This window comes from Hibiscus syriacus, unplaced genomic scaffold (assembly GCF_006381635.1).
Source record: "Hibiscus syriacus cultivar Baekdansim isolate YM2019G1 unplaced genomic scaffold, ASM638163v2 tig00111088_pilon, whole genome shotgun sequence".
NCBI lineage: Eukaryota > Viridiplantae > Streptophyta > Magnoliopsida > Malvales > Malvaceae > Hibiscus > Hibiscus syriacus.
This window is the reverse complement of record NW_024062978.1, coordinates 2,007,132-2,019,290: the sequence shown is the minus strand read 5'-3', so window position 1 is coordinate 2,019,290 and position 12,159 is coordinate 2,007,132. Positions and strand designations below refer to the sequence as shown.

Here is a 12,159-nt window from a genome sequence, read left to right as displayed (position 1 = left end):
TAGAACTTAGATAAAACAGATTAAATAATTTAGGTATCAATTTTGACATAAAATACTTCAGATACGTATTTTGATCCAAAAGATAACTTTTATGTATTTATTTTGACAAAAAATACTTTAGGTATTTAAATAAAAAAATATAATTTAGATACTTATTTATTATGTAAGTCAAATGAAAAGGCCTATAGTTAGGTAGTTATTGGTATAGTGTTTTTTCTTTGATCTTTTTTCTCTTTTGCGGTCTCATGGTATTAGAGTAAATATTCTATTTAATGTTGTTAAATTTTAATAATCTATATAAATAGTTTAAATTTTATTTTTAAGATTTTTTTTATTTTATTGTTAATTTAAACATATCGAATTTAATTTAAAAATTTAGAGATATGAAAATAATTTAATTTTATTATAAATGGATCAAAAAATTGAAACTATAAACTCAGATTCAGAATATAAAAATTCTCAAAATAATTTAAAAGGAAAGAACCTGGATTTAAAATTGATCAAAATTCACAAATTTTAAAACCTAAAGTCATCTACTCAAATTTACCCAGCTCGATGCACACATGACCAGTCCAATTGATAGACACAGAGCACGTGAATAACTCGCCATCCGATTTCCTTGAGGCTGGGCCTTTTCTTGAGGATGAATGGATTCAAAGCCCGCTCATGGTTGTCATAACCAACCAAATTTAGCCCAAGTCGGCTACAAAAGCAACCCAACAGGGCCTCTCCACGACCAACGAAGCGGCAGGAGCGGGCGAGGGAGGGAACGAGCGGAGCGAGACGAGAGGGAGGGAGAGAGATCTTCTTCTGCAAATTTTAGGGTTTTTGGTTGGATTGGTCAGGTCAGTGAGCGCCAACAAGGGAAGATGAAAACCAGAACCATTCTATAATTCTAGTCGATTACTACTACAATTGATCAGCTATTTTTTTTTCAATTTAAAATTTGCTTCTTTTAAATATATATTTATATATAAAGATGGTCAATTTGATTTCGTATTTGGCGATGATTGTGTGTGAGAAAGAGCGCGTGCTTATTATTTGCAGGAAGAGAAAGAGGAAGAGACAGTTTGTGAGAGAGATATATTAAGAGAGGATCTTTGTGAGGGAGCTTTGGTTTTGAGTGTGTTAAAGATTTCAACAATTTTCATTTCTCAGCTCAAGTTCTTCCTTTTCCCCATGGAACGGAAGCTTGTGGTAAGTTTACCGTTCTTAATTTTTTGAAAGATTAGGTTTTTGTTACTGGGTTTTTTTAATAAAAAAAAATTGTTGAATTTGAGTAATTTTCTTTTTCTAGGTTTTGGGAATCCCCTGGGAGGTGGATACTGAAGGTTTGAGGGAATATATGAGTAAATATGGTGATCTGGAAGATTGTATTGTCATGAAGGTTTTCCCCTTTTTTTATTTTCTCATTTCTTTTATCAATATATTCAATGATTGTATTTTACTGGAGGATGGTGAAAACTTAAAATTGCTTTACATGTAGAAAAAAATGTAATGTCAATCACTAGCATGGGATGTCATTTCCCTCTGATTTTAATTATTCTACCTTAGTTATTATGAGGACGTGTTGAATAATGTGCAATTACATGTTGTTCATTGGTATCAATGTTCTTGTTTCATTGTTTAGGAGCGATCTACTGGCCGATCTCGTGGTTTTGGTTATGTGACATTTGCATCTGCTGATGATGCTAGGGTAATTCATTGCCCCTATCTCCCACGTTTTTTTCTTTCCCTTAACCTTAAACCATGTGATAAAAAATAATGCTTGTGTTTATTTTGCACAGCGTGTGCTATCCAGAGAGCATTTTCTTGGGGAGAGAATGCTGGAAGTTAAAATAGCTACGCCAAAGGTTTAACATAAGCTTCAGTAGATGCCTTTTTATTTGAAAATTATTTTGGGTTAACTAGTTTTTTTATCAATAGCATCATTTTTGTCATATTGACAGGAGGAGATGAGAGCACCTGTAAAGAAAGTAACCCGGATATTTGTGGCCAGAATTCCTCCCTCTGTGGATGAATCAACCTTTCGGAGGTAATTAAGTGCAGTATATGATCATCATGGTACTGCTGTCTTTTTTACTTTTTTCTCTTTATTCTCTGAACATGATTTGTCAACTCTACTCAACAAAACAATGGCTTTCTTTGTTTGAGCTGTCTAATCACGTTCAATGGGTAAAGAAAATGTCTTGTTTTGTCAGCTATGTGAAGAATTAACATAACAATCATTATATTCTTGTTCACAGTCATTTCGAGGAGTATGGTGAGATAACAGATTTGTACATGCCAAAGGTACTCTCTCTCTCTTTCTGTAATCTGTATTTGTTCATGTGTCTATGTTATGCTTATGGCTGCATGCAGATGTAGTCAATTTCTTGTTGGAACTTTTTTAGATTATATTATTAAGCATGTGTTTCACAGGATCAAGTCTCAAAAGCACACCGTGGAATTGGCTTTATCACCTTTGCTAGTGCAGGTCAGTTTTTCTTGTGTCTGGCTTAGCACCTTAAGTTAATTCTCTGCATCAAATGGTTTTCATGTTTGCGTTTGACCTTTGGGATATTTTATTTGGTATCTTCAAGATTAAAGTCCTACAAGCTATATTCTTTTTTTTATAGGATACAAGTTATATTCTTGTGTGTTTTTCCAATTGAAAATGCAGTTAATGATCACCTATTACTTGTTCGAAGTTAGGTATATATTCTTTTCCTCCTCTCTTGTTATGTCCGAAAGTTAGATACTTGTTTTACATGTACAGGTTCTGTGGAGAATCTGATGGCTGATACTCATGAACTAGGAGGTGCTACTGTAATAGTTGATCGAGCAACACCCAAGGCAAGTCACGAGCCTGTGCTTTTTTGTTTTTAACATTTTACCTGTCTTACCACCCAAAAGTTCCAAGTGGACCTTTAGTACAGGACAAAGTGCAATTTGGTTTCTATATTCTATTCGCCTGGAAATTTCACATTTATACTCGATATATGTGGGATTTATTCACTATTTTAATATTATGTTGGCAGGAAGATGATTTCAAGCCTACGGTCCGAATGTCACAGGGGGGATATGGTGCATATGATGCCTACATTTCTGCTGCGACTAGATATGCTGCAGTTGGTGCTCCTACCTTGTATGACCATCCTGGCCCAAAGTATGGAAGTAAGTTCCTTTCCTACCAGTGACTTCGATTTGCAGAATTACATTTTACTTATGTTGTGGTTTCCCCCTTTATGTTGAACTAGGAGGGGAGTCCAGTCGAGGGATGGGAAAAAAGATATTTGTTGGCAGGCTCCCCCAGGAGGCTACTATTGATGATCTGCGCCAGTATTTTGGTAGATTTGGTCGGATAGTAGATGTTTATATTCCCAAGGTAAAAGTGCTAAAATGTCATGTAAAAAATCGAGATGACCCATCTGATGAAGGGTTGAATTCTCTTATAATGTAGGACCCCAAAAGATCTGGTCACAGAGGTTTTGGTTTTGTAACTTTTGCCGACGAAGGGGTTGCAGACAGAGTATCTCGTAGGTCTCATGAGATTTGTGGACAACAGGTACATGTAAACAAGCTTTTATTTTCTTTCCTCGTGTTTTATTGCCACCTCACTTCTGAGATCTGGTTCATGATGCCCTTACTTTCTTATTCGTACTTGTTAGAGTTTATGCATGATTGGAGGTTATACTGGCCAAGTACTTTGGTGATTTGTTAAATTTATCCTGCCGCATAATATTTATTTTTCCGGTTATGGAAATTAACACTAGTTCTGAGACTATGCTCTGAAATATTTTAGGGGAGAATTATTTTTTACCGCCATGAATTAATTAGAAAACTGCAATTATTATTTTTACAGCTGGGAATTGATTTTTAATACCATTATGCTCTTAGGTTATTATGGACTATACATGTTATATATGTTATCTTAATGGCCAAAATGTGGTTTTGACCGTTTATGGGATGATCTGCAATGCATTTAAAAAAAGAAGGGGGAAAAAACTCTGCAACTAGAGAAAGAGCAGTTTCACTTGAAGATTTTTCTTTTGAAATCCTCTAGCAACGACTACAAGATAGTTAAATCAAGTTAACAAGTCCTATCTGGTTTACAATTTTTCTAAGAATTGTAGGTAAATTATATGTTTTTAGGCAGGCGGGCCTGACCATCTACAGTTATGCTCCAGTTGTTCTTTCTACCTTTTATTCTATGTGATTCAATCAAAATGGCATAACGCATGTTGGTTTAAGCTCTTATCATTTTACGTCTGAACTTGCTTTTCAGGTGGCAATAGATTCAGCAACGCCTGTCGATGATGTTGGCCCTAGTTTCATGATGAATCCTGTTGGACCATTTAGAGGTTTTGGTGCTCCAATGCTCCCCTTTGGTAGGATGTATGGAGGCATGCATTTTGACGATGTGAGTATAAATACTTTACATAAACACACACGCATACCGGAAACAACTTAAACAATTAACTTGTGACTTCGGTTCATTTTCAAACAAAGGTGGGCAAAATTTGAAATTTAACCCATTTCTTATAAGGAATATCATTTTTAGACAGAAACAGAGTTCCTTTTACCTTTTAGGTATGGAAAACAAAGTTCCTTTAGTCATTTGTTCAATTGATTATGTATTTCTATTTAGCAGTGGGGTTATGCCTTTGGGAGTACAAGGCCATCAAGAGCAGATTGGCGGTACCGGCCATACTAAGCAGCCATGGAATAGCTTTGAAGTTTTTTCTCGGATGTCAACTGTTGAACTATCTCGATTATTACCCTGATATCATCGTCAGTAATTCTGATTATAAGAACATGTCATGTGAGCTATATGCTTTTCATGGTGTAGCAAATATTCAAATTTAATTATCTAATTAATGTTAAAAATCATGGTACCCTGTCTTTAACAAACTTTGGATTTTAAGTATCGATTGCTGAGCATATATGCAAATACTTGATTGTTGATATATCAAGCTCGTCTCCTTGTAAAACAGTAATGCAAACCAACCTACTCTGGTTAGTGGTCATTGAAGACCATAAAAGATGTTTTTTCCTTAAAAGATTTTTTTATCACATACACCAAGAACAAGAGCTTGAAGTCTCAGCAGTATCCTGGATCATTGAATATAGAATTCTAAGATACTTTGCATTAAAGGGCAGAGAAGCCGAGAAACCAGCAGGCATTTTAACAAACAAAAATAAAATCTGGAAACACATGCTTCATTGCTGGAAAAGATTTGAGGCCATGGAGATCATATAAGATTTACAAAAATATAGAAACTAGAAACCATGGCAGGTGAAACAAGTGCTGAAATAACGCATGGGGATATGGAAGAATGTAAACTTTGCTGAAGCCCTTGGAATCTGTTCGTCCTCTTTGTTTGATATTGAATTTCTCATCTCTTGAGCTTTAATCTGAGACGTTCTCAGCTTTCTCAAGATCTTATCCAGTGATGCTGATCTCTTCTTTTCTAATTTCATCTGACGGTAAAATACAGAAAAATGCAGGGAAAATAATTAAACAAGGTTTAAACAATTGCACATGTAGGAAAAAAATAGGCACAAAAACAGAGTCGTGTGCATCTGAACCTCTAATTTTCGTATGGCTGCCTCGGCTTTTGCTCTCTGCAGGTTCTCCCATGCGCTGATCTTTGCTTCCTCTCTTTGCAACCTGCAAAATCAAGTTAACTTCTTTTTTTTTTTTTAAAAGGATCCTTTTTGTATGTGACACTTCTATTTCACACAGATACTCCCCAAGTTACTTTTGGATATTAATAGTAATGCTCTCCTGGTGTTGGATTTCAAGATTCATATCATGCATTAGTTGTGTTTATTTTGGAATTTTCCCTGCTCTTATCGGATGATGCAGGACAGAAATTAAGGAAGAATGCAATAAAAACATACTTTGAAATGCTTGTCGAAGCCTCTGAGATGTCCAGGGATAAAACAGAAGCTGGTGCGCTGTTTCGGTAGAAGTCATCGAAATCTGGCTTGCCTTTCTTGATTCTTCTCAATCCGCGTCTTGACCAGTTAGTAACGGTGGCTCGCTTGTCTATCTGCACTTCCCTGATATCCAGTTTAGAAGGGTGATCATTGTTGTCCACAGCAGGAAGAGGAAGGATAGGAGGAGGTGAGTGGCCAAAGGAAGACCTCTCTCTCGGAGATGAGTGGTTGCTACTCTCATCCGGACTCATTTGCGTCGCCATATCTCTCCGTGAAACTACACGATTGATCATCATTTTGGCATCCTTGATTTCATCAATTTTCTCATCTGCAACAATTTGATCCAACAACAGAAATTTGAAGCCAATATGAACAGATATGACATAAAAACCAACCCTTATGATTTACTGTCTTTTTATCATTACAGATTACACGTTTAACAGTACTGTGATTGATTGTTAGAATATCTTATTTGCAGCTAGATGTTCAATCTTAAAATTTGCAGATTAGATACGTCCTTCATGTTCTTTAGCTTTCATAATCAGATCAGCAGATGAAATTCTCTGAAACATTAGCAGCCTAAGTAGAAATTTCAACCAATGATACTCAACAGAGAACAGTAATTACCTTGAGAGCTTGGCAATGAAGACTCACTAACCAAATCTGACCATCCAGGTATAATAGTGGACCGTGCCACGTTATTATCACTATGCGCTATACAAGGTTGCTCACCGTCACTGTCTCCGCCAGCTGCAGCGGAGACGGCAGCTCTATAACCAACATAATGAACGGAAACCCCATCAGCCATCAAAACCCCAGTAGAAAATGGAGACCCCGCTATCAAATTCTTCACACTCCCACTTCCACCACCATCATGTAAGTTCATGGACGGCGAGCAATTGGAGTAGAAAGCAATCCCCGGAGGCAAGATAGGCCCACTTTTAGACTTTGGCCTCCTCTGATACTGATAGTTTACGTTCTTGCTAACACCATAACCCAAAATGGGGCTACAAATCCACCTCTCGGCGTCTTCCCATTTGGAAGGCAAAGTTCTCCCACTGTAAAAAGGCGTCAAAGAAGAAGCACTGATGTGTCTTCTGTTACCGCCATTGCTGTTAGCTGAAGAACGCGGCACTCGCTCGGAACTCCACCCTTTTTGACTCACCACCGCGCCATTATCACGGTAATCCGAAGCTCGTGGGCTTGGAAAGGTACCCAGATGGCTCAAAGAAACAGACCCTTTCTTCATCAACTCTCTTAATCACCACTTTGAACACAAAACAGCAAATTCAAAGAGAGTCTTACCCTTTTAGTTCAGCTTTACACAGTGCCACAAAGAGCTAAACTTCGAGGAAAAAATATTGATTTTTTTTGGTTTGCTGGCAAGGATGTCTGAAAGGGTCATGGAGAAAATGAAAGAATTTGTTTGAAAGCTGATCTTTTTTACCGTTCCTTGGAACTAAATTAAACATATATCTTCTTCATTTTATCTTCTTTTGGGGTTAATTAATTCTTTTGGGAAATCTATCCATTTTCTTGGGTACAAAGATTTGTTTGCATCCAAGACAAGCCTCATGAAGGGTGTTGGTTCATCGAGATTGAAAAATGCCAAAACACCGCATCAAATCATTGAATACAAAAGCTATGAATATTGACGAACTTTGCAGTAAACGTTTTTTTAACAGGCTTAAGAGCAGTATCTTTCAAAGAAGATGATATTTCATCGTTATCTGCATATTCCTTCTTTCTTATTAGATGAAATCTCAGATATTCAGTAAAACCACGCGAATAAGACAACAAATAAGCCACCCCAAAAGGAAAAAGAGCAATGACCAATAAGAACAAGGAGGCGAGTTTGAAGATAGAGATTCAAGGGTGTACATATAATATAAAACACATTGTTCGTACTTCGTCATTTTCTTATGTTTGATCTTTTACATAGAAGAAATTAAAATGTTCTGCATTTAATCTCTGTTTTCATAATATTAGTTCCTTGTTATTTAGAGATTGATCTCTATGGGATTGAATACTTGTGATCCTTACCTTAATAAGCAATAATTGAAGTAATTATTTGCCGGAATAAATAATAATTGAAGTGTGTTATAAAATAGAGGATTTACATTTTTTAATTCAAAAACAAAAAACCTTGGATTCTTGCACTCGTATCCAAATCAGGGCGGATCCAAGGTCTGATCCCCCTCGATTTCTTCGAATATTTTACCAAATTGTTTTTCTTTTTTTGGTATTTCAAAATATTTATAATTTAAACATAAATAAAACTTTGGACAAAAAAAATCACCAATGTTTGATTAAATTTCTTTTCTCCACTACTATCATAAGACTATTGATTTAGTCATTAGTTTTTTTGATTTATAACAAATTTATCATTTGTTGTTAACAATAATTTTGGGTGTGATGGAATGCTGATATAACATGTTAACCTAATTGACTTGGTAATATTTTGTCACACAAGATTAGTTATTTGACTTTCTATGTTGTTGACCGACGTCTTCTTGTATTAAAATTTCAAACTTACAATCTGGTAGTGGCGGATCTAGAAATTTAAGAATGAATATATAAAATTTTAATAATATTTTTTATTTAAAAAATAATGGGTATGCAAAAAAATTTATTTTCTTATTTTTTTAACATATTAAACTAAATTTCATCTTTTTTCTTTCTAAATAATGGGATACACTTGGTCCTAATGTGCTTAGTACATCCGCCCTGCAATCAAGCATAATTGTTTTGTAAGGTGTGAACCAAGATCTTATCGACGATCATCCTCTCACGCTAATGGAACAAAAAAGAAAGCTTCCTGATTCTTTGTATAGGAGACGACCAGTGAAACGGGAACACATTCTAGGTGATCATGCATGCAGAATATCTCTTCAGTTGTCGAGGTGTTTGCTTAAAGTGTCGGCCAGAAACGTAGCAAAGTAAAATACTACGTGAAAGACCAGAGTGAGATCTTGAGAATGTTGCAAGCTCTCGCTACAAAAACAACTCCCGATCTGAACTTCTCGCAATGCGATTATCGACAGAGTGATCGACTTCAGTTTTAACAAAAATTCTTTTGCCAAAATAAAACAACCTAAACTCAGCAGCCTCTTCGTGTTCAACACACCCAAACTTCACATGGAAAAGACCCTTCTCCACAGGTGCAGAACCATTGTTATCCACCCTTCAATTCTCAAGCCCCATTTCAGTTCCCCATCGTCTTAGTTCACCCTAAAATAATATATAGTTTCATTATTCATAAAAAATAGTCATAATTATTTTAAATTTTATTTAATTTCTATTTAAAAAAAGTATGATATATATATATATGTGACGGTGAAATCTAACATCTTATTTAATGGATATTTATTTGATTATTCTATTAATTTATTCTGATCTAGATCATTCGATTAATTTTGTGAAAATGATAAAAACTCACACATATCACATACTATACATGAGTTGTGAAATGTTAATGTGTCGTCACTTTTATGTTCACTTTTGTATTATCGTTGATGATGATGTGTCATTCAATACCGACAGTGATATTTGTTTATATCTTTTATTTTTTGAACTGTTTAGTTATATTTTTTTATAAAAAAAATCTATGTATGATTTTATTTTTATTAGTTAGTATTTATTCATGTTTTTTAATATTTTAAAAGAAATTGATCATTAATATAATTAATCATATTAAATTTATAAGTCAAAAATATCATTTTAGTATATCTTCTTTTCGAATTAACGATATGATTGATCACTTTTGTTATTGATTTCAAAATACATAATATATGGTCACTTTTGTTTAGTTCATTTTTCCTTATTGATTTCATAATATATGGTCATTTTTGTTTTTTTATTTAATTAATATAGGGTCACTTTGGTTTTTATTTAATTAAGATGTAGTCACCAAAGGTTAACTGTCGTTAACAGTTAACATATTAGGTGTTGTGGCGGTTAAATATTTTGATATAATCATACATTTGGTCTATGTTATTTATATATTCTCTCAATTTAGTCATACTTTTAATATGTTAAATTAAATTTATTATTCTAATCAAATGATGTCATATGTCACTAATGGCTTGGTCTAAAATAAACAACATGATTTATATATCTTGTATCTTAGTGTATTAATATTTAACTTAAATTCATAATATTTTATACATATTAACTTTAAAACTATTTTTTATATTAACTTATTAAATATATTTTATTATTAAATTAATTTAAAAATATTTTTATTATTTTAAATTTAAAATATATATTTTATTATGATCGAAACTTATAAAAATGTATATTTAATTTATTAAAAGGATTAAATTGAGAAAATATATAAAATAACAGAGACCAAATGTACGGTCATCTCAAAATATTCAACTGTCACATCACCTAATGTGTTAAGGCCATTCCTTTATAAATACTTCCCATTCCAAATCATATTATTGGACCACTTCCTATTTTATCTCCTTCTGTATTCACCATCTATCCATTTAGTGATATCAATATTTTTTATAGGAAAATTTTATTTTATTTTTAAACATTCTCCGCTTATAATATTAAGTATTGTTTCTATAGGAAAAGTATTCTAATTGTTGTGGATATTTTTTATTAATTTAAGGTGATTACAAGTAGTAGTATATGTTTTATAGATTTTTTTATCATTTGATAATGAATACTCAAATATTTTAAAATCGTTAGTGCTCGAATTCAATACTTCTAAAAATTACATTCATCCATTTAACTATTAAAACCATTTGATTTGTACGGAATTCTTTTATATATATTTATAATTTTATTGTTATTATGTAATTTCATATTAAAAATTTATAAAAAGTAAAAGATCATTAACAGTTAGATTTTTTTAAAAGTTATAATTATACATATAAATAATATATAACAATGTTTGAATAATTATTATATTATTATGCTAATAATCATAATATATCTAAATAATAATATATATAATAAGATTTCAACAAAAATGAAATTTAAATTAATAATCCCCAAAGTGGGAACAACTGAAAACATCAACTTTGTGATTTAGCTAAAATCTTATTGATTATACATTTATTTTCCTTAAAAAATCATGAAAGATATTTGGTAAGGCTCCCTTTTTTTTATAAATTACTATTTACAATTTATAATTATTTTTTAAACTAATAATTTTTTTCATATGTATAAATGTGACCATTATATTAATTTCAATTTGATTTTGAAATTATTTTTGTTGACTAATCAGAGAAATATTATTAAATTCCATGTAATATTTGACAATTTGCCCTTAAAATACCCAACATTTGGGTCTCAAATAATTGTGCCAAAGAATGGTTCATCGAATTTGCATAAAGTAAACAACGATAATCCCAAATAAATAATACAACGTACCCCGCCGACGCCCCACCCCCGCCGACGTCCCTCCCCCCTTTTTTTAAGAAACATAAAAATGAAACATTGACTGAGGCATGGTAAATATATATATAAACTCATTGAATGAGCTCTGTGGAAGAAGATAGTGATATTATATTAAAGACTATCTATATGCACGCGCGCACATACGTATGTGCACACGCGCGCATTTCGACGTTGAAAGTAGAATTTGTTTTTGAAAATATATTATTTTAAAGGGTAAATTACATAAATGATCACATTCTTTTGAGTTTTATAATTTTTTTCCTCACTGAATTAAAAAACATAAAATTTGGCCACTTTCGTTTCGTTTTAATTAAAATATGATTAATAAATATTATCGGTTGTTAAACTTTTAATGGTTTGTTGGGATGGCATGAAAAATACATAAAAATAAAATTACATCATTTTCATGGAGATAATACATGGATTAAGTTTTGGTCACTTTACTTTTATATTTGTACACTTTTGGTCACTTAAGTTATTGTTTTATTAAACTTTGATCACTTATGATATCATTTTATTAAGTTTTGGTCACTTGTGCGTTGAATATCGTTAGTTTAATGGCGTGCTCTGTTAGTAAAATAGTTTAATTTTTATTTAAATCCTTACACTTCAATCAGTGACCAAAACTTAATAAAACGATAATGTAAGTAATCAAAACTTAATAAAACGATAACGTAAGTTATCAAAACTTAATAAAATGGTAACGTAAATGTCAACACACCTTTTCGTCCGGGTACAACACTCTCAACAACCCCGATTTAGTGGAATTTAGAAAACGAACATAACGTTAGAGTTTTACTAGGATTCAAACTCCTAAAA

General features: G+C 32.7%; 2 protein-coding genes across 4 annotated transcripts; one reads left to right on the top strand and one right to left on the bottom strand.

Annotated features, from left to right (window-relative positions):
• Positions 1-769: 769 nt before the first annotated feature.
• Positions 770-4,876, top strand: LOC120152440 (heterogeneous nuclear ribonucleoprotein 1-like). 3 transcript variants are annotated; one of them, XM_039164662.1, is made up of 14 exons: positions 770-845; positions 1,048-1,197; positions 1,298-1,387; positions 1,631-1,696; positions 1,788-1,853; positions 1,950-2,035; positions 2,247-2,292; positions 2,422-2,476; positions 2,759-2,835; positions 3,021-3,156; positions 3,240-3,367; positions 3,443-3,547; positions 4,268-4,402; positions 4,634-4,876. In XM_039164662.1, exons 2-14 carry the CDS (start codon positions 1,180-1,182, stop codon positions 4,694-4,696), a joined length of 1,071 nt encoding a protein of 356 aa, XP_039020593.1. In that variant the 5' UTR covers positions 770-845; positions 1,048-1,179; the 3' UTR covers positions 4,697-4,876. The 3 variants fall into 3 exon arrangements, with proteins under 3 accessions (XP_039020593.1, XP_039020591.1, XP_039020592.1); XM_039164660.1 differs by having other exon boundaries at positions 4,631-4,876; XM_039164661.1 differs by having other exon boundaries at positions 829-845; positions 1,026-1,197; positions 4,631-4,876.
• A 181-nt stretch (positions 4,877-5,057) lies between these two features.
• Positions 5,058-7,273, bottom strand: LOC120152439. The gene is made up of 4 exons (XM_039164659.1): positions 6,553-7,273; positions 5,887-6,253; positions 5,572-5,653; positions 5,058-5,463 (listed from the first exon to the last, which is right to left on the bottom strand). The coding sequence occupies exons 1-4, from the start codon at positions 7,172-7,174 to the stop codon at positions 5,263-5,265; spliced, it is 1,272 nt and encodes a 423-aa protein (XP_039020590.1). The 5' UTR covers positions 7,175-7,273; the 3' UTR covers positions 5,058-5,262.
• Positions 7,274-12,159: the final 4,886 nt, after the last annotated feature.